Source organism: Lactuca virosa, chromosome 4, assembly GCF_052849685.1.
Source record: "Lactuca virosa cultivar CGN04683 chromosome 4, Lactuca_virosa_CGN04683_v6, whole genome shotgun sequence".
NCBI classification, from domain to species: Eukaryota; Viridiplantae; Streptophyta; class Magnoliopsida; order Asterales; family Asteraceae; genus Lactuca; species Lactuca virosa.
The window spans coordinates 249842751-249866781 of record NC_136429.1 but is presented as its reverse complement, the minus strand read 5'-3'; the positions used below and the strand labels follow the sequence as shown (position 1 = coordinate 249866781).

The 24031-nt window shown below is 37.3% G+C and overlaps 1 protein-coding gene across 1 annotated transcript; it reads left to right on the top strand.

Moving 5' to 3' along the window:
* The first annotated feature begins 7145 nt into the window (after positions 1–7145).
* On the top strand, positions 7146–7685 carry LOC145105804 (uncharacterized). The gene has a single exon (XM_079042883.1). It carries the CDS (start codon positions 7146–7148, stop codon positions 7683–7685), a length of 540 nt encoding a protein of 179 aa, XP_078899009.1.
* Positions 7686–24031: the final 16346 nt, after the last annotated feature.

Genomic DNA, 24031 nt, shown 5'->3' with positions numbered 1-24031 from the left:
GGTTGGGTTAAGAAGGGTAGGATTTCAATGCTTTACCTTGTGATCCTGGAATCTTATTCTTATTTTGTTTGTTCCTTTGCAGCCTTTAAGTTCGAGGAACTTGTTCTCGTTGCTGAGGATTCAGAAGATAAGATTGAGAAGTTCTTGGCCTTACCTGAAGTCGAGAGATCCTTCCGATTCGATCAAGTCGTCGCGCAGGAAAGCTCCTCCGCTGCTGACCTCATGTCGACGGGTATGGATCCTTAATTTTTTCCTGTTTGTAATAAGGATCTTTAATAATCTTTTGTTGTATATACAGGATCCAAGGTCACTCGATCTAGTGCTCACTTCGCTCTTGCTGATCTTGATACGACTATGTCAGGGGACCAGCTGGTAGTGAAGAAGGAGAAGAGTTCGTCCTCTCTTCCTCTTAAAAGGTCGACCGTGGATTTGATAGTGAAAACTCCAGGATCACAGAAGAGGAGAACTGTTGAATGCACAGGTTTATCTAAGGAGGCACTCCAGAAGTTGGTTTCTTTCTCTTAGGATGTAAGTGTTGATTTCATTTTCGCTCCATTTTTCATTTTGTTTTTCGCTGACTTACAATATTTTCATCCCATGTCTCTGATCATGTTTCCGCTGATCTAAGGATCCGGGTAGAGAGGGTTGAACAAGCCCTTTAGTGACAGGAGAAGATGTGGAAGACGACCAACGAGAATCTTCTAAGGAGGGTGGAGCTGCTTATCAGGGAAAAGGCTGAGAGAGAGGAGGAGCTCATATGCGAGATGGAGGAGGTGATCTCCGATGCAGAGGTCAGTGCTGCAATGGCCGTTTGGGAGGCCAAGATCCGTCTGGCTGAGGATCTTAAAAATGCAAGATATTGGGATGTGCTTGGTTGGCTTGAGGCATTAGCCGAATTAACTGGCAAGCCTGCTACCTCCAGTCAGGATCCTGTACAGCGGCTGACCGAGGGGGAAGAAAAGAAGGTCGATGACGACCATGATAAGGTCTAGGCCTTTTAGGTGATTTAGGGTAGCATAATCTTTTTACACATGACTCTTGTAAGGCTATAGGCCTTTTTGTTTTGAATTTAATGGTTGATCTTTCTTTCGTCTTTCCACGTTTTCTACATAATACAATACTAAGGTGTTTACATGGTTAAGATCCTGAAAAAAGTGAATGATTCTTTAAAACAAAATGGACTGATAATGATTAAAAAATAAGAATAACCGGCTTTGTTAAGTGATCTAAAAGTTTCTTTTTAGAAGTTTAGTGATTAACTTGCAATTCATTAGAGTTTCTAATACGCTTTTAAAACTTTTGTGAATATATCAAAATAGCGAATGACTCTGGAGTGACAAAAGTTCATATGTCAGTGATTGGTTTAGGATCCTAGAAAGTTTAGGATCCTTGATTTTAAAACTTCAAAGTTAAGGAAAGATGGAACCTGATTCTCTTCGAGTTTCTCTTTAAGCTTCATGAATCTTTGGATTTTAGAATTTACTTAGGATAAATTCCAACTCAGGAGAGAACTTTGGTTCAATGTTGGGAATGAGGTCTCTTACCAACAAAGGTCGATGAGGATCCTCAAGGGCAAGGATCCTTACTGTCAGAGATCCTAAAAAATAAGGATCTTGGATCTCGTAAGAGAAATTTCTCCTTAGGATAACCTGTTTAGGTTAGATACTTAGATAACTTGTTAATGTTATATTCTGGGGAGGATCCGTACTTGTGATATAAGTTATAGGTAACATGAAAATGCTACAATTTGACCGTATTCTTTGGGGAACGTTCCCAACATGTGACAACATGAAGATGTTATAGACCTTATGTAATTTCTCGGGAAAAATCCTAATCTTTGATAACATGAAAATGTTATAAGCCTTAAGTAGTTACTGGGGTAAGATCCTGATAACATGAAAATGTTATAAACCTGGAGTAATCACTTGGGTAGGATCCGAATTTCTGAATACCATGAAAATGTTATAAACCTTAAGGATATCAACTTGTGTTCAAAGATAAGAGGGTTGCGAAGCCACTGAATCGTGAAATCATCCCCTTATCTGTATCCCACAGTTAGATATCATGCGTCCAAACAAGGTGTATAAACCTTAGTTCGTGTGAAAGAGGTAATTAGCTCTTTAAACCTTAGACGGGATTAAGTACCCTTAGGCGTGGCAGAGATGATCAGTGTTGGGACCAGGATCCTCAAATATCCAGGATCCTCAGCCATATCAGGATCCTGATTAATTACCGTTATTAGTTTTACCAATATTTAGAACGGTCATATTTTGTCTATAATGAACATGTGTGCAGAAGTACTCAAGGGAAGACCAATTATCAACGAAGAATCATCTCAACTATGCTAAAGACTCGGAATACTTGGTCAAATAACGTTCGTGAAGCTGGTCATTGAGGATCCCGGGAATATCGGACATCTTGTTGGCTAACTTAGACTATAGATTGACATTTGTAATCTGCAAACGACACAATGTTCTTTAGCTCAAGCTTACTCTACAAAATTCTCTACTCATTCATACTAAGAACTCATTATATGGTTCACTTTATATCAATAAAATCATCAAGGCAGGTGATCATTTTCACCTCCCAAGATTTTATATCGGAGATCCTAGCAAGGATCAAGGGCTTTCCTTTTAAACCATCATGTCACTTTTATTTTAACACTTGCTATTACACAATCTGAACATCACAACCTCTCATTCAATTTGGTTGATTAGTACTTGTGTAATTTTTGACCAAAACAATTTGGCGCCCACCGTGGGGCCGTGGTGTTCAAAATCCTCGAAAAAATCATGTCTACACAACCGACCCCCTCTTTGTCCTGTTCTCCTTCTAATCCAACTAAAAACATACCACCTCCTCCGAGTGGACCTCCCACTCAGAGGGAAACGCCTGACACTTCCAAGAAAATCACCCCTACAATCGCTAATCCAGAAAGTTTGGGATCCTCAGGGCTCCAGGATCCGACTGCCTCAGTCACTATTGTAGAACTTATTGTTATGATGAGGAAAATGACGCAACATGTGACCCAACAACAGGAGGAGAATAGAGCACTACTCAATGAAGTGGAGAGGATGAAGGCGGAATTTCAGAAATCCCAGGAAACTACGCCCACAGTTGTGCAACCAAGGATTCTGGACTTCAATAATGCAAGATCCTCAGAAAATCGCCAGAAGGTCACAATTCCTATCACTGTGGCGTCACCCTAGGGGGGGCAACTATGGACAACCGAGCGTCCATGATCAATGATCTCAATAAGCCTTTCAATACTCCTAAAAACCTTGACTCTAGTAACTTCTTAAACAACAATACTATTAATACTAACTACACTAATGTTGATGCAGGAATAAACCCGAACATGTCTAGGGAACTTCAAAAATTAATACAAATGATCTCCAGTGTACCCGGAGTGGTCCAGCCAATACCAGAAGCATCCCCTACAAGCCACATGATCTCTAGATTTGATCCTGCGATAGCCGATACCGAAGTTCCTAAGCGCTTCCAAACTCCCAACATGAAGCTATACGATGGGACTACAGATCCTGAATAGCAAATAGCCCAATGCAGAGAAAGGATGACGATCATTCCCATCCCAGGGCACTTAAAAGAAGCTGGCCTATGCAAAGGCTTTGGTTCGACGCTTACAGGATCAGCCCTCAAATGGCTACTAAACGTTCCCCATACTCTATTACTTCATTTGCACACTTAGTCAATATCTTTAATAACCAGTTTTCTTGCAGCAGAACGTTCGACAAGATCACTAGTGATATCTACCGGGTGGTTCAGGATCCTAAGGAAAAACTTAGGGACTTTGTTAACAGGTTTGGCAGGGAAGCTCTGAGCATCCCCAACATTGACATGGCCACCACTGTGGAAGCTTTTAAAATGGGATTAAGAAAGGACCCACCCTTCTACGAAGACCTTGTGATGATCCCATGCAAAAGATTGGATGAAGTTAGGTGTCGGGTGTTGAGGTTCATAAGGCTCGAAGAGGATAGAGAGATCCAGAAGAGAAGCAACCCTTCGGATCAATATGAGAACCCGAACAGGAAGGCCGAATCCTCGACTCAAAGATCCTACAAATCGAAGCCCTATTCAAAACCGGATCATCACATGGTTAATGCCCTTGAAGATGGAGACGAAGAAGAAGAGCAACCTAAAATCACTGACTAATGTTTTTCTGTGGATGTTTCAGGTGTAATTCATGCTATGCAGGATCTTGGAGATAAAGCAAGATGGCCAAAGAGAGACAACAGGTCCACCGCTTGGAAAGACAAGTCCAAATGGTGTGCTTACCATGAAGACTTTGGCCATATGACGGAGGACTGCATAGCTCTACGAAAAGAAATCAGCTACCTCCTTAGCAAAGGACACCACAAAGAGATCCTCGGGAGAAAAAGAGAAAAATCCAAGGAGAACAGCCATGATGATCGCAGGATCCCGGAGAAACCAGGATCTCCACCCTCTGAAGTTAAGATAATTAATGTTATCTCAGCAGGATCTAACATCTGTGCTACCTCTTATTCTCAGGCTAAAACACATGCCAAGGTCTCCAAAACAGGAAAGGAGGATAGGCCATGAAAGAATACCATGGTTAGCAGTGAAAAAGAAATTAGATTTGACGAGACTGATAGGGAAGGAATTCAGGATCCTCACCATGACGGACTCGTGATAACATTGTACATGGCTAACCATTTCGTTAAAAGGATCCTCGTTGATGGAGGATCCTCGGTCAATATCGTACTCCTAGACACGCTGAAAAGAATGAACATCCCAGAATCAGAGATAGTCAGAAGAACCTCAGTCCTCATAGGATTTACCGGGGAAACAAAATACACAGTTGGAGAAATAAAGCTACCAATATACATAGAAGGGGTAAACTCCATACCAAATTTTTATGTTATTGACACTCTGTCTTATTATAATGTGATACTAGGTAGACCATGGATCCACGAGATGAAAGTGGTTCCATCAACATACCATCAGTGTGTGAAGATGCCCACTCCGTGGGGGACAGTGAAAATCATAAGAGATCAACAAGAATTGAAAGAATGGTACAAAACCTCTATGAAATCTACGACCAACCCCCAACAAGCATAGCAATTAAGGCAGGGGGCACGACATGATCTAGAGACAAAGGAACAGACGTAAAGGAAATACCCCTGGGCATCGAGGATCCTGAAGCTAAAGTCCTCATAGGATCCTCAATGCCTGAGTCGATCGAGCATGATCTACTAAATTTTTTAAGAACCAGAAGAAAGACATTCACATGGAAACACGAAGATATGACAGATATAGATAAGAGTATTATTACTCATAAACTTAATATTGATCCTTCTTTCAGACCAATACACCAAAAGAGAAGGAAGTTTGCACCTGAAAGGAATCAAATCATCCAAGAGGAAGTAGAGAAGCTCCTCAAAACAGGGATGATCAAGGAAGTACAGTTCCCAAGATGACTAGCTAACGTGGTTGTCGTTCAAAAGAAAAATGGCAAATGGAGAGTGTGTGGAGATTACATGCATCTCAACAAGGCTTGTCCCAAGGATCCTTTCCCTCTACCACATTATGACTATATGATAGATGTGACGGCTGGCCATGAAATCCTGACCTTCATGGATGCTTCAGCAGGATTCCAACAAATCAAAATGGAACCATCAGACCAAGAAGATACTGCATTCATAACACCAACAGGTATATATTGTTACACCGAAATTCCTTTTGGTCTTAAAAATGCAGGTGCGACATATCAAAGATTGGTGAATTGGATGTTCAAAGACAAACTGGCGGAAACCATGGAAGTTTATATTGACGAGATGGTAGTGAAGTCGATGAAAGCCGAAGATCACCTTAGAGACCTCAAGGAAGCGTTTGACATCCTGGACGAGTACAATATGAAGCTGAACCCACTCAAATGTCACTTTGGAATGAAGTCAGGCAAGTTCCTTGGATACATGGTAACCAAAAGAGAGATAGAAGCAATCCCAAAACAAATAAAAGTAATCATGGAACTAAGATCCCCGTCTTCAACAATGGACATCCAAAGGCTAACCGGAAGAGTAGCAGCACTCAACAGGTTCATTTCAAGATCCTTAGAAAGGTGCAAACCCTTTTACAATATCTTCAAAAAGAACAAGAAATTTGAGTGGAAGGAGCACGAGAAAGCCTTCCAGGAACTCAAAAAATATCTAAGCTCTGCTCCACTACTAGTGAAACCTATAGAAGGAGAACCACTTATTCTCTACCTCTCAGTATCCTCAAACATGGTAAGTGTCATTCTGGTCAAGGATCTTAACGGGGAGCAACATCCTATCTACTATGTAAGTAAAGTCTCCTGGATCCTGAAACCAGGTACTCTCATCTCGAAAAATTAATCCTTGCCTTAGTAACTGCTTCTACCAAATTAAGACACTGCTTTGAAACACACACTATACATGTAAAACCTAACTATCCTATAAAGAATGTCATAAGAACACCAGAAATGTCAGGAAGCATAGCAAAATTGTCGGTAAAATTAAGCAGATTTGACATCAGATACGAACCAAGATCTTCCATAAAATCACAAGCATTAACGGACTTTGTGGCTGACTTTAGTGATGATCTACAAAACGAAGTAGACATGGAAGCCAAGCGACTACTAGAAGATGAACACCTGGGAAAATGGATGTTGTTCACGTATGGAGCTTCAAATTAGAAAGGAACATGCCTTGGGATCATACTAAAGTCGCCACAGGGGGACATCATACCCCAGGCAGTTAGTAGTGAATTCAAAACTACTAATAACAAAGCCGATTACGAAGCACTCATCATGGGACTACAATTAGCTAAGGATATTCAAATCAAGGATCTTCAGATATTTGATGATTATTTATTAGTAACCAACCACTACAATGGATCTTATGTAGTGAAAGGTGAAAAATAAGCATTATACCTAGAGATCCTCAAAAAATTAGCTTCTGATTTCGAAAACTTTAGCCTAACCCAAGTTCCCAGAGAGGAAAACACAGAAGCAGATGCACTAACCAATTTAGGATCCTCCCTTAGGATCCCACCAGAGAGGAATATTCCTATAACCCATATGCGACAACAGATCCCAATTTATTAGCAAACGAACAAGAGACTTTTGCACAAGCTGGGGGATAAAAATGATAATTTCCACCCCTGGTCATCCCCAAGCTAATGTTCAAGCGGATTCCATCAATAAAATCATAGTTAACAATTTGAAGAAAAGGTTGGACAAAAAGAAGGGAAGATGGGCAGAAGAACTTCCTTTCGTTTTGTGGGCAGATAGAACCACTTCCAAAGTGGCCACAGGTCAGACCCCGTATTCTTTTGTATTTAGGACAAAAGCAGTAATCCCTACTGAAGTAGTGATCCAGACGGAAACATACTTGCTACAAGACAAAGAGAATAACGATAGGATCCTAGCACAAGATCTTAACACTATTGACGAGCTTAGGGATCCTGCCAAAATACGCATTGCTGCCCATCAACAAAGAATTACCATGGCTTACAATAGGAATATAAGGGTCAAAAGATTTCAAATAGGAGACTTGGTATTAAGGAAAACATTCCAAAACACCAACGATCCTAGTGCAGGAAAATTGGCTCCTAAATGGGAAGGACCATATCTTATAGATATTGAAGCAGGAAAAGGAGCATATTGGCTAGCAACACTCGAATGAGACATTCTGCCAATATCCTGGAATGCTATACACCTCAAATCATACTACATATAAGTAGGATCGACTGATCCACAATGAATCCAAGGTACACATGTTCTTTACCTTAAATTTTTTTATTATTCCTGATTTTCTCCTCGAATACATTACTAACTTAAGCATCGGAGGGGTGTCAGTTAGACTAACGCCCACCCTAGCCAACGTTTGTTATGCAGAACAACGTACAGTTAAGGATCCTCAAGAGTGTGGATCCTAAAACATCAGGATCCTCATAATCGAAGATCCTGAAGCATTAGGATCCTCACAACCGAAGATCTTGGAACATCTGGATCCTCAAGTTTGAACACCCTAAAACACAAGGATATTGACACATGAATACTTGGTAAACTCCATTATATTTAACAATGTAATCTCTAAATATCATGTACACAAACTAGAGACTGATCATCTCTCCTACGCTTAAGGGTACTTAATCCCCTCTAAGGTTTAAAGAGCTAATTACCTCTTTCATACGAACTAAGGTTTATACACCTCGCTTGGACGCATGATATCTAAATGTGGGATAAGGGTAAAGGGGTCATTTCACGATTTAGTGGCTTAGCAACCCTCTTATCTTTGAACACAATCTTATGGTTTATAACATTTTCATGTTATCCAGAAATCGGGATCCTACCCCAGTAATTACTTAAGGCTTATGACATTTTCATTTTATCAAAGATTAGGATTTTGCCCCTGAAATTACACAAGACCTATACCAGCTTCATGGTGTCACATGTTGGGAATGTTCCCTAGAAAATCCGGTCAAACTGTAACGGTTTCATGTTACCTACCCAATGAATTATATCTCAAGCAGGGATCTTCCCCGGAATATAACATTAACATGTTATCTATTTTGTCTAAGTCTATAATCTAAACAGGTTATCCTAAGGATAAATTTCCCTTACAAGATCGAAGATCTTTATTTTGTAGAATCTCTGACGGTAAGGATCCTCGCCCTTAAGGATCCTCATCGACCTTCATTAATAAGGGACCTCATTCCCAACATTGAATGAAAGTTCTCTTATGTTGGAATTTATACTTAGTAAATTCTAAAATGCAAAGAATCGTGAAGCTCCAAGAGAAACTCGAAGATAATCGGCCATAAGAGAGATGTAAAAGGAAAATGCTACCATATCATCCAAAAGAAAAAAGAGTTGCATATCAACACAGCCAAAAGGTTAATTGTCTTACATCACTAACAAAAGCAAAAACTACTCAAACCAATTTTTTGCAGGACTAGACCTTAGTATGGTCATCATCGGCCGTGACATCCTTCTCCCCTCCTCCGGTCAACATCAACACAGGATCCTGATTGGCGACAACATGCTTATTGATCAGCTTGGCCAACGCCTCACGCCATCCCTCCACATCCCAAGAACTCATATTTTTCAGATCCTCATCCAGTTTGATCTTGGAGTGCAAAATAGCTACTGCAGCCCTCGTCTTGACATCAACAATCACCTCCTCGAGACCCGCCAGATGCTCTTCTTCCTTTTCGACTTTCTTCTTGCTCAATAAGTCCACCCTTTGGAGAAGATCCTTGTTGGTGACCCTCCACATATTCTCCTACTCTTTCAGAACAAACTCGACTTTATCAACACGGACCTTGAGGTCGTTGGTAACATGAGAAACATGAGCGAAGACCTAGAAGAAACATAAACATCAGCGTAGAAATGACAAGTATGATAGATTAATATGAATAATGCCTATGCGTAATTCTTATAGCTTAAGAAAACGAAGGCAGCTTCCCGAGAGCAACCTCGATGCTGAGGTTCTCTAAGCGGAAATCTACAGCCTCAGAAGTGTTTCGTTTTCGGGATCCTAAAGCCTTAACCGTAAGATCTATATTAGATCTCTTGGGAGGAGGGAGGATGGCACCTTTTTCCTGTTTAGCTTTGATTGAACCACTGGTCATATAATCTTCAAGATCTGCCAAACCAAAGTGGGCCTTGGACCGGGCAGTCTTACAACCTGCCAGACATACCTATTGAGTCAGGATCCTATGAAAAGACATATCCTAGAAAAACAATGTTACAAGTAGCCATAGAAGCAGTAGTGTAGGAACCCTCTTTGAAGACTGGAATATACAAGCCTGAACGACCTTTCCACTGTAGGAAGTGTGAGGAATTTGGATATCTTGTCCTCAGAATCGCCAGCGGCAGGAATTAGCTCCTCAAATGTAAACGTTGCATCAAAACAACTAAAATAAGGGAAGTAAGTTTCAAGATCCTTGATGTCTAAATTTGTTTCCTACCCTTTTTTACCCATGATCTCGGCAGGGAATCCCCCTCAAGAATCGAATCGCGCCTCACGAAGAAATATTTTTCTTTCCAAGCGCCATCGTTTTGTTTAGATTTCAGAATGAGGTGGGGTTTGTTTGTCTGAACTCTTAACAGGAAATGAGAGGAACCAAAAGTAGAAAGATCATAGATAGAGGCCAACTCAGGTAATCCAATGTCCATATTTTTGGACTGATTCAGGCGATCAATCCAAAAGAGGATCCTCCAAACCATATGTATAGTTTGGATATAGGAGATTTGGGTACACAGAAACAAATCATGGACAATACCAGTAAAAGGATAAGTCAGACCTAGAGTAAATGGATATTCGGGAAAACAAACCCATGTTGGAGACACAAAATCCGGTTGGACGGTAGCATCGAAAGGACGAAAAACCACGTCAGAAGGGAAAGCCCCGATGGCTTTCAACGATTACGTGTCTTCATTGTCAAAAGAACAAACCTAGTCATAGGTTAAGATTCCTTGATCATTAAAATCATTCTCGGAAGCAATAAAAATGCCAGCTTGAGAACGACTAATCTTCATAGCCATGAAAAGGAAAATTAAAACAACGGAAGAACGAATGAAAGGAAAAAAGGATTACCTTCACAACGATATGATGGCGACTTGGAAAAGTAAAAAGAGGAATTACTGAAAGCCCTCGTTTATAGCTAGGAAAAGATGACGGAGATGATTTGATCATTTCTCGATTATCTCAATTAAGATAAGACTTATCCCTTAAAGATTAAATTCAAATTCTTTTTACCTATTTACTTTAAGTTATTCCTTTAATATTTATGGAACTAACCCATATATTTTTAGGAATAACTTGGGGGCAATTGTTGGGAACATGATCCTTACTATATCCAGGATCCTCAAATATCTAGGATCCTCAGCCATATCAGGATCCTGGTTAATTACCGTTATTATTTTTACCAATATATATAATGGTCATATTTTGTATATAACTAACACGTGTGCAGAAGTAGTCAAGGGAAGACCAATTCTCAACGAAGAATCATCTCAACTATGCTAAAGACCCATAATACTTGGTCAAATAACGTTCATGAAGCTGGTCATAAAGGATCCCAGGAATATCGAACATCCTGTTGGCTAAGTTAGAGTATAAATTGACACTTGTAATTTGCACACGACACGCTGTTCTTCATCTCAAGCTTACTCTATGAAATTTTCTAGTCATTCATACTAGGAACTCATTGTAATATTCACATTATATCAATAAAATCATCAAGGCAGGTGATCATTATCATCTCCCAAGGTTTTATGTCAGGGATCCTAGCAAGGATCAAGGGCTTTCCTTGTAAACCATCGTGTCACTTTTCTTTACCTACTTGCTATTACACAATCTGAACATCACAGCCAATCATTTAATTTGGTTGACTAGTACTTGTGTAATTTTTGACCAAAATGATTAGTCTCTGGCTTGTGTACATGATAATTTAGAGATTACATTGTTAGATATAATGGAGTTTACCGAGCATTGAGATCTTTATGTGTCAAGATCCTTGTGCTTCAGGGTGCTCAAACTTGAGAAACCAGAGTATGAAATCAATTAAGAATCAGGGTGTCAAGATCCTTGTGCTTCAGGGTGTCAAGATCCTTGTGCTTCAGGGTGCTCAAACTTGCAGGATCTTCGATTGTGAGGATCCCTGATGAACCAAAGAATCAAGTGTAAAACAAATCAGAGTATGAAATCAATTAAGAATGCGAGATTGAACATCAGATGTAAATATGATCTTTTTTCAGCTCTATTATGCTTTCGTATGTTTACAGAGTACAAAGACAGGTCTGTAAAAACTCCTATCTAACTCTAGTAAATATCCCTATTTATAGGGAACCGAAAGCGTAAAAAAAATATACTAAGGCATATACACTAACGCTTCAAACAATAAGCGCCTTAGTAAAATACATAACAAAACATTCGAAGAGACAAAAATACAATTTGACTTATTACAACAATTCGACCCTTACAATCTCCCCCTTTGTAATCAAAGTCGAACTACTTAATTTGTAAGAAGCTGGATGGAGTACAGCATCACTCTTCGAATCTCCGTGTACCAGGAGATTATCTTCTTCAGTTCTTTCTTATCTCCTTCATTGTTCTTTTTACAATGATTCACACGAACAATTAAATTCGTATATTGAGACGTTGTATACCTTTCCACTTCGCATGCCTGGAATAAGAAACGTTTTGCTTTACCAGCCTTGTCTTTTCCTGAGAAGACCATTCCAAAAGGCTTTAGGCAGATTTCACCATCATCATACTTCTTCAATTCTGCCTGAGTCTTCGTAGGAGCCATCAGAACTTTAACTTCGATACCTTTAGCCGTAGCTAACTCCACATCTGTAAGAGCCAAGCACTCATAATAATTTTCGATGAAAATCTTGATGTGAGCAACTCCAAGCTTGAATTCATCAGGTTCTGTGTTTTGAAGATATGAATATGACTTGTCTTTTAGAATTAATGCAACTTGTATAAGATCATACAAGTTCATTAATGGAAAATCTGCAACAGTAAATTCACAAATATTTCCATTTGCCCTGGCAACCACATACTTGAAATATTGGACTGTGTTTTCGAATACCACATCCTTTTTCATACCGATCACTTTCTTGATTTTAATCAATGACCACACTTCCTCAGCGGCTTTTGCAAGAACAACATGAAAACGAATTTTCATGTATGTACCTTCATCCTTTCCTTTAAAATTTCCTTCTGCTTTGAACTGAGGCATGATAAACATCATTTCGTTTATTGGAAAATCCAACTGGCTTGCATCAGTATTCGTAACCAAATAACTTTGTTTTGGTTTCTTCTCAAATGAATACATGTGATTGAATGCAACCTTAGCCTCAATTGTTTCGTAATTGTAGTGTTTGGATGGGTCACCTTTGTCCATTCCCTTCGGATCACCAGCACGCTGAGTCATAATGCTTTGAATCAACCTTAGTTTTTCAATTTCATCTTTTGCTTCAGCTGTTGAAATTGAGACACATGTTTGCTTTTTCGACTGCCAGCTCACCAATTTGCCATCGAGAAATTGATATCCACCACTTGTGCTTTTTCTATCAAGATTACATCCACCCAAGTCTGCATCCGAATATGCTTATATAAAGAACCCAGTTTTCAAAGGATACCACAATCCTAACGAAATTGTTCTTTTAAGATAACGAAATATATTCTTCACAGCAGTGAGATGTGGTTCTCGTGGATTAGACTGATACCTTGCACAATTACACACATAAAACATGATATCAGGTCTACTTGCTGTAAGATAAAGTAATGAACCAATCATGCTTCTATAAAGAGTTATGTCAACTGCAGGTTTATCTAACGAAGGTGTCAACTTTATGCCAGTTGCCATTGGAACTCGTAACTTTGTGTTATTCGTCACTCCAAACTTTTCTAGCAGATTCCTCGTATATTTTTCTTGATTAATAAAAATCCCTTCTCTGCTTTGACGAATATTCAATCCAAGAAAATTATTGATTTTTCCCATCATGCTCATTTCGAACTTACTTTTCATCAAATCTTCGAATTCTCTAGATAAAGCAGGGTTAGTTGAACCAAAAATAATATCATCAACATAAATTTAAACAAGCATTAGATGATTCCCAACTTTCTTTCGAAATAATGTGGGGTCAACAGATCCTTGTTTAAATTTAGATTGTTTAAAAAATGAAGTAAGAGTTGCATACCATGCTCTTGGTGCCTGTTTCAAACCATAAACTGCCTTATCTAAAATATAAACATGATCTGGATATTCTTCGTTAATAAAACCTGGGGTTGTTCCACGTAAACTGTTTCTTCAAGCTCTCCATTTAAAAAATGCGCATTTCACGTCCATTTGATAAACATCAAAGTCTTTGTGAGCTGCATAAGCCAGAAATATACGAACCGCCTCGAGTCTTGCGACAGGGGCAAAAGTTTCTTCATAGTCGATTCCTTTTTGTTGTGAATATCATTTAACAACAAGTCTGTCTTTGTTTCGAACAATATTTCCATCTTTGTCGGTTTTATTTTTAAAAATCCATTTTAATCCGACAATCGAAACATTTTCAGGTTTAGGAATTAATCTCCAAACCTTGTTTCGTTCAAATTCAGACAATTCAGATTGCATTGCAACAACCCAATCTGAGTGTTCCATTGCAACCTTAACTGTTTTTGGTTCAATTTTAGAGATGAAAACATTGAACATGCAAAATTCTTGATGAGTATTCAATACCTCATTCTTTGCACGAACTTGAGCTCTTGTTAAAACACCCTCTTGTGGATTCCCAATTACTTGATTCTTCGGATGATCTCTTGTCCATTTTCCATTGGCGGATATGCTGGATCAAATTCCAAAGGTGCATCTTCGTATATATCATCATTCTCTGAACCTGCAATCGAACAAACATCATCAAAATCATTATTATTCTCAATGTTTTCTAAATGCTCCCCCTCAACGTTATGCTCCCTTTCAACATCATGCTCCCTTTCAACATCATGCTCCCCCTCCATTGGATTGTTTTGCATACTTTCACCTTTTTCTTGATAAGTTGATGTTGAATCATCAGTAAGCTTTGTTAGTTCAGAGATATGATTATCATTTGCATTTATTTCAGCATCAACAGCATGATCTGAAATTCCAAAAATTAAATCATAATCAATATCTAAGGTTTGTGAGGATTCAGATTCATGTTGTATGTTTTTCAGAATAGGATGATTTTCAAACTGCGATGTAGTTTGTTTAATGTAGTAATCATCAAATGTAAGTTTAAAAGTTTCTTCAACTTTTCGTGTTCTTTTTTTCAACACACGATATGCGACTGAATTATGCGAATATCCCAAGAAAATCCCTTCATCTGCTTTAGCTTTAAATTTCGTAAGATTATCCTTGAGATTCATAATGAAGCACCTGCATCCGAAAACATAAAAAAATTTGACGTTAGGTTTTCGATTGTTGTGAATTTCATATGGAGTAATGTTAAAACGACGATGAATGAAAGATCTGTTTTGAGTGAAACATGCGGTTGATACTGCTTCAACCCAAAGGTATTGTGGAAGATTCGCATATGCCAACATAGTCCTTGCCGCTTTTCATAGAGACCTATTTCTTCGTTCAACAACACCATTTTGTTGTGGTGTGTATGGAGATGAAAAGTTATGCGAAATCCCTTTGTCCACCAAAAATGAATCAAGGACCTTGTTTTTAAATTTAATTCCATGATCACTCTTAATTTTTCGAACAATCTTCTTCAATGTTGCTTCCATCTTTTTGATAAAGTCAATCATGATTTGTGCAACTTCGGATTTAAGCCTGAGAAAATAAACTCACGTAAATCTGGAAAAGTCATCAACAATAACTAAAATGTACCTTTTCTTGTTGAGAGTTGAAATTGTCGAAGGACCACACAAATCAATATGTAAGAGCTCCAAAGGTGCAACTATTTTCGAATCTATCGTAATTGGATGACCTTGTTTATGTTGCTTTCCAACTTCACAAGCTGTGCATAAAGAATCATTGTCAAATTTAAGTACAGGTAAACCTCTTACCAGATCTTATATCACAAGTTTATTTATGTTTCGAAAATTGAGATGAGAAAGTCTTTGATGCCAAAGCCAACTTAAGTCTGATGTCGCTTTCGAAAGAAGACATATAGCAGGTTTCCCTACTATTGGATTGATGTCCAAAGTGAGCATGTCACCTTTCCTTTTGGATTTCAGTAACACTTCTTTTGTGTTGACATTCGAAATAACACTTCCTTCTTCGTTAAAAAGAACTTGATTGCCAGTGCCCACAACTAGTTGGGAAACACTTATCAAGTTATGTTGAAGACCTTCAACATATGCAACACGATTCACTGTGAATTGTCCGTTCGTGATCTTCCCATATCCTTTGACTTGACATTTTTGATTGTTCCCAAACTTCACAACTCCAACATTTTTTAGACTTCGAAAATCACGTAAATTCTCCTTCTTCCCAGTCATGTGACGAGAGCAACCATTATCGATGTACCATTTATTATCATATTGCTCGTCACATAGTACCTACAATCAGTGGAAAAATTTAGGTACCCAAGGCTTTTTGGGTCCTTGGAAATTAGATTTCAATTTCGAATGTAATGAAGAACTTTTAACCCAATCACAAACTTTAGTTTTGAGACTATCAAGTAAGTTTACATCTTCATTTAAAGGAAGCGAAACATAAGTTTTTGATGGTTTCGAACGTTCACTGACATTACCCTTCGAATTCTAAGTTTGCACAATGAACATGGTGATTTGGGTGTTCAAGAGATGTATTGATTGTATATGGTGTTACACAAAAAGGATCTAGATCTAGACTACATAAATAACACACACTTACACACTCACTTTTACACCTCTCAAGCACACCTCTACAAGTGGACTAAACCCACCTTATATAGAGGTGTTTACATGTCTCTCTCTATATCTCTATCTCTCATGTGTCACAAGGCTAATACTCCACATGCAAGTGGGTTTTACAAAAATCAAACATTACAAAGTTATTCAAGGAAAACTTTGTACCCCAACATTCTCCCCCTCAAAGTTAGGAATGAATGACCCACTTCGAATCTTCCAAAATCAAGCAACTACGCGATCCGTGCCTCAAGGGTGACACATGTCGAAACGAACTTCAATCTTCAATTCTTCCATGATTCTTCAATTTGGGCTCTAGGATGTGAGACCATACAAACCGAGCATCAACGAATGATCACGAGCTTCTGAAACTCCAAATTGATCACCAAAAGTTGTGCATAAAGCACACCCCAAAAATCTTCAATAAAACCAAACCCATTTCGAATACATCACTTCCAAACTTCCAATTTCATCATTTCGTATACTTCAAAAATCAAGGTCACTTCGGTCTTCAAATCCGCGTAATATGAAAAATTAAAGTTCGAATTTCCATATAAATTTCTCCCCCTTTTTATAATCGAAATTTGATTATAAAACCTTCAAGGAAAGAGAACGTGCTCTATTCGGAATTTTTCGTGTCAAAACTCCCCCTTAACATGTGGTATAAACTTTGTGCTTCAATCCGGAAAACCCAAAAATATTCAATTTTAAGCTTCGTTCACGGACCGCCTTTGACAAAATTCCTCAAAAATGGGTAGAAATTGTCAATTTCAAAATTCTGCCGTGACCCGGTGCACCCAAAACAACGAAATATGCAAAACTCTCCCCCTTTTCCAAAGCTGGGTAGAAAGCGTCAATTTGCACAAACTGCAGGGGCCTGAAATGCATTTTCTTCAATTTTCAGCAAAACCAGTCCTTTTCGAATTTGCGTACAAACTGCCAAACATTCGAAGCCTCAGGGACTATTTTCGAAAATATGCCCTTTTGTCTTCAAATCATACGAAGACTTGAACAAACATACGAAGGGTTGAACCATTTATACCACTTCGTTAAAAGAGCAGGGACCAAAATTGTAACTGTTTGATTTCTTCTGTCATTCATACGAAGCACTGTATCTCTTTGTACATTAAAAATCATAAACCCTTCGTACGAAATCATATGCCCTTTTTCCTTCCCTTCGTACGAAATCGTAAATCCTTTCTCTCTCCCCTTCGTTCAAACAGAGCTCCAAAACCATAACCCATCTGTTCATCTATTAGTCCACCTTTCGTTAACAAAAACTTCAATGCTTCGTATTTTGGTTGAAACCAAAATCAATATTACTTCCCTTGACTAGTCAATTAACGAAACACCATAAATTTTTGATTCAATCTCCTTTCGAAGTCGACTAGCAACATTTTGAAATCAAACATATTACCGTCAACATCAATCCAAATATCGACCAACATACTCATTGTTCTTATTCGTCTTCCCGAACTTGACTCAAACTATCGAACAAAAATCAATCTCAGACTCCAAAGATTCGAAATCCATAACCATCAAAATCTTCGCTGTTTGAGTTTCATTCCACTGTTCTTCCCCAAACCTTCGACTGTGAACCAATGATCTGCCTTCGCTCTTATCAAACTCAAATCTTCAAAGAGCGACTCCAATTCATCTAAATCGACATCACATTCTAATAACGAATCTAGACGCCAATTTTCGTTTACAACAATCAAAATCATCGACAATATAGTAACCCTTCGTACATCAACGATTTCTTCCCAAAACAGTCGACGACTCCAAAATTTTCGTTAATTGAAATCATCGATTCCAACATCAACTTTTCGTTCGTTAATGGATTCACTTTTCATCGATTACAATCCTTCGCTTTTTAATGTAAACCATTTGTTCATCAGACTCATCAAAATAAACTGGCAGCAATCGACATTGAATTCCATTCACGATTCCAAAACCTTCAATCTCTAATAGCGAACCCCAAAATCAAATTCTTCATGACAGAAATCCAAAAATTTTCAAATGAGTTTTAGTTTCAGTCCATTCGAAATCCAGAAACTCATACTTATCGATTACAATTTCATCTCAAAAATCCAATTTTGACTTTTGCTTTTGACTCCGATAAACTGTTATCAATGAACACCAAATAGAGTTCTTTCAAATCAATTTTCAAATAAAAAAAATACGGATTCAACAAACTCATCCTGTTCTTGATTGATCATTCAGTGTTCATCAGTAAACGTCATTAAGAACTCGATTTAAATCAACAATCAACACATCCGATTCATAAATCGAATCGAGATAAAGAGACGGAGAATATGATGAATATAATCGTGAATCAAAATCGGATCGAATTGAGTGAGTTGATATACTGAAAAAATATCTCAAATCAATTTTTTTTAAAATACTCGAGTAAATGCGACTTGACGGAAGAAAAAAAAAATGAAAGATGTGAATAATAGATTCAAACGAGAAGAGATCGGCCACATATTTTGACTTGATGAAATATGTTTTGTGGTTCAATAATCAATACCACAAAATTGGGCTCAATAACATCAACAGTAACAAATAACGAGAATTGGGCTAAAACTTGATTATCAAATGAACAGACATATCGAATTAATTAAATTAGAATACCATTTGGGCTCAAATTTCATTTTTATGAACAGTAAGTATCATAAATTTGGGCTAAATAAAAAAGAAATGGATCATAATGAATTTTGAGCTAGATTTTGATTCAAATGAATTGAAAGTTGAGAATCGAATCGAGCAAAATAATATGAGATTGGATCGGGGCTTGATCAATGAAAAAATTATTAGATCATAGTAAGTGGGTTTTTCAAAAAAAAATTGATCCAATGAGTCAAAATGATCAAAAATTCAAGAACGCAAAGCATGATTCAACAAGATTAAGAGAGATCATAGAGAGAAACTCACCAAAATTGCTTCCATTGTGACAAAAGTTGCCAAACCGAGAATCGTTCTTCAAAAATCACCTTGATCTTGAAGACCCGCTCTGATACCAATTGTAGTGACATAAGAACATGGTTTGGCATGCGGAATTAAAGTTTGCACAATGAACATGGTGATTTGGGTGTTCAAGAGATGTATTGATTGTATATGGTGTTACACAAAAAGGATCTAGATCTAGACTACATAAATAACACACACTTACACACTCACTTTTACACCTCTCAAGCACACCTCTACAAGTGGACTAAACCCACCTTATATAGAGGTGTTTACATGTCTCTCTCTCTCTCATTCTCTATCTCTCATGTGTCACAAGGCTAATACTCCACATGCAAGTGGGTTTTACAAAAGTCAAACATTACAAAGTCATTCAAGGAAAACTTTGTACCCCAACATTCTCCCCCTCAAAGTTAGGAATGAATGACCCACTTCAAATCTTCAAAGTTAGGAAAAATTTAGGTACCCAAGGCTTTTTGGGTCCTTGCAAATTAGATTTCAATTTCGAATGTAATGAAGAACTTTTAACCCAATCACAAACTTTAGTTTTGAGACTATCAAGTAAGTTTACATCTTCATTTAAAGGAACCGAAACATAAGTTTTTTATGGTTTCGAATGTTCACTGACATTACCCTTCGAATTTTGAGTTGGTGAATGAACATTCTTTGCTTTTATTACTGGTTTCCAAGCTTTGACTGATATGTTCGAATCTTTAGAAGATGAACTGCCGTTTGATGAAGTATTCACATACTTCTCATATGCTTCATGAATTTGCTCCTTTGAAAATGTATTCGACTGATACATCTTTCCTTTGCCTTCAAGCCAATGATCAATGTTCTTCCTTGAAGTCATTCCTTTTTCTCGTGAAATTTTCATAGTTTCTTTCTTCGTTTGATTAGGAAAATTTGGCTTTTGAGGAACAAAATCAACTTTTGGATTTGTTGTAAAAGATTGAGCATATGATGTATCAACTGTTGATTTAAAATGTTGACGTTGAAGAAATTTTTGATTTAGATTTGAGTTATTTGAAAATTTTCTTGGAATATTAGTTTCTGAAACTTTCGAAAACCTTGGTTGTTTATTCACTTCAGACTTTGAATGATTTGATTGAGATTAATGTTGAGGTTTTGTTGAAAAAGAGGAATTTTTAGCTTTGAAAACATTTTTGGGTGATTGTGATTCAGACATCTTTTGAGACTCAACATTTTGCCAAAATATTTGCTTTCTTGCTTGTCTTTTTGAAATGTTGTTTTCCTTCGAAAATTTATCAATTTGATCTTTGAATTCCTTGGAGTTTAGTTTGACAACTTTTTCTTCTTCCTTTACAACTTGTTTTGAATTCTCTTTTTTAATTTTTGATTTTTTTAACCCATTTTCTTTGTGGTTTTTGACGTTGAAATATGTACGAATTCTTTGTTAAGTTGTTTTCAACTGTGCTTTGATTTGCGAAAAAACATTCATCAGTTGTTTTTGAATTATCGTCCTCAACTAATTTCTTTATTTCTTGTTTGATATTCTCAACATTTCCAGTTGTTACGAAAACTTGATTTGGAAAAATGACATCATCTGTACACTTGAAATTTGGATAAACCACAGTATTTGTTTCAAGGTAATGTTCACCTTTTTCAGTCTTTACTTGTTCGAACTTTTGTGTATCACCATACACCTGATCAACCACTATTCGTGAAGTTTTTTCTTCCTTTGAAGATTTCTTTTCATTCGAAATTTTCTCTTCATTTTCATCATCACTATCATCAGTTTGACTGTCTTTGATATCCACGAAGTTCATATCACAAACTTTCGAAGTTGAAGGTATATCAATTTCTTTCTCAACCATCAAATCCTTAACTTTTTCTTTTCCTTTAAATGTTGATGCAAGATTAACAACAGACAACTGGGAACAATCAACATCCTCAAGTTCACTAATTTCACTATATTGTCAGAATTATCTTCAATATCAGCAAAATTAGAATGAGAATCAGATGTTGAATTCTCAGTCTTTTTCAAAATTTGAATTTGTTCAGATTTAGTCAAAGTATCATTCACTATGTTAACTAATTTTTTCACATCAAGACATTAATCAATTTTGACAATTCCATATTTATATCTATCATCAGGAACTTTGTCAAAATCAGCTATAATTTGCTCACAATCATACGAAATATTATCTACCTTAGCTCTTTCGTATGCTAGAAAAGGTAGTAATTTTCTATGTTGCTCTTTACTTATTTCACATGAATGATGTAAATCAGTTAATTTTCCATAAAGTCTTTTAGCAGCATTACAATAAATGTTTCTTTGTGCTAGCAAAAGTTTAACATCACTTGATAAAGTATCCTTATCACACATAATATTTGTTATTTGTAATTCCAAGCAATCAATTTTACTTATTTTCATTTCTAATCGCTTTTTGGTCTCTAACAACTCCATTGACAACTTGTTGGCCTCATTGCTAGCAGACACAACAATTGAATCAAAATAAGTAACCGTCTCATCAAAAGATATTAGTTCAACATCATAAGCATGTGTAGGAATATTAAAAGATTCGAGAATTTTACGTACCTTTGTTGTCATTGGGGATTTGTCTGCTGGCTTGGATACGAAGCATTGTCCTTTCACTTCGAATTCCTCGTCATCTGAGTCCTCCTCCATTTTCGCATACATTGCTCCATGTGTTGGATTCCTCATTTCTTCATCGTCTGGTCCAGATGACCAGATTTGATACGTTCCATCTTCATCCTCATGTTCACCTTTTGCAACCAATGACAAGTTTTTGGCTTTTGCACGAACCTCCTCAAGCTTCTCTGCATAATACGCCTCATCTTTAACTTTATTCTTCCTCTCATCCTTCTTTCGAAGCATACAATCATTCGCAAGATGATTAGCTCTGTTGCAATAATGACAATCTACACCAGCATCACCTTTCAGCTTTTTCTCGATTTTTCCTTCAGACATTTTCGAATCTTTCTTCTCAATTTTCTTTTTCTCCTCAACAACAGTTTTACTCACAGCATTTCCTTTTACCTCAGCAAGCTTAGTCTTCGGATTGAACGACTTTTTGAAAAACTTCTTAACACGATTATTAGAGTAAAAAGCTATCGCCTCATCATCCGAATTTATGATGAATCCTTCTTCTTCCTTAGAATCACCATTTTCAGCTTCTTTCTCAGATATCTTTGACACAAGTGCCAATGGACCTCCCAAATTCAGCTTCGTCTCCTCAGCAATTTCATTTACCTCAGTTTCGTGTGTCTTCAACTGATTGTACAAGTCATTGAGAGTTGATGTATCAAAACTTTGCTGATTCTTCACCATCATACTTACGCTTCTCCATTCTTTTCGAAGACCCATCACAAAAATGAGATTGAATTCCATTGAAGTCCTGGTAATTCCATAGCGATTACAATGATAGATTAACTCGTTCAGTCGATCATAGTAGACTTCAATTGTTTCACCTTCTTTTTGTCTGAAATCTTTCAGCTCAACCAAACACTGTTTGACTGAATTGATTTTCGTCTTCTCACTTCCTTGAAACTTATCTTTCAGATTGTTCCAGATCTCCTTTGCAGTTGTACAACTCCTTACATAGTTGTACACAACTGGAGGTAAAGCTCCTCGTAATTCTCTTATACACCTTTTCTCCAGTTTCTTCAGACGATCAGTTTGATTATCAACAACAGAACTTGTAGTAGATGAACCAATTGCTTGAATAGTCACTAGAACATTAATATTTCCAGTGATACATGACCATAACTCTTCATCAAGACCATTCAGATAATCCTGCATACGATCAGCCCACTGATCATAGTATTCAGGGATTAGCATTGGAATTTTGGTTGATGATCCTAACAGATGAGAAAACGAGGTCATCGAATTGAGATTGAAACTCGCCATTGTTGTACGGAAGTTGAATTTGAAAATTCTTAAGAAGATTTGGAAATTTGAAAACAAACTAGTTGAATCAAATCGGAATTGCTAGAAGAACACTCGATTCAACAATTCAAATGCAGAATCAAATCACAGACTAAGATCTAGACAAATTTTTCATGATCAAAAAGTGCGGAAACTTTCGAACCAAAAATTTGATTCAAAAACTTTTTGAATGGATGAAAATCAGATCACAGATGTGATTCCTGCTCTGATACCAATTGATGAATCAAAGAATCAAGTGTAAAACAAATCAGAGTATGAAATCAATTAATGCGAGATTGAACACCAGATGTAAATATGATCTTGTTTCAGCTCTATTACGCTTTCGTATTTTTATAGAGTACAAAGACAGGTCTGTAAAAACTCTTATCTAACTCTAGTAAATATCCTTATTTATAGGGAACCGAAAGCGTACAAAAAATATACTAAGGCATGTACACTAACGCTTTGAACAATAAGCGCCTTACTAAAATACATAACAAAACATTCGAAGAGACAAAAATACAATTCGACTTATTACAACAATTCGACCCTTACAATCCCGATGTCTTAGGATCTTCACTCTTGAGGATCCTTAACTGCATGTTGTTCTGCATAGCAAACGTTAGCTAAGGGTGGGAGTTAGTCTAGCTAACTCCCCTCCGATGCTTAAATTAGTAATGTATTCGAGGAGAAAATTAGTAATAATAAAAGTTTTAAGGTAAAGAACATATGTACCTTGATTTGATTGTGGATTATTCGATCCTAC

Bases quoted from the DNA above. Each gene is read 5' to 3' on its own strand.
- LOC145105804 (XM_079042883.1), top strand. From the start codon at position 7,146: ATGATAATTTCCACCCCTGGTCATCCCCAAGCTAATGTTCAAGCGGAT.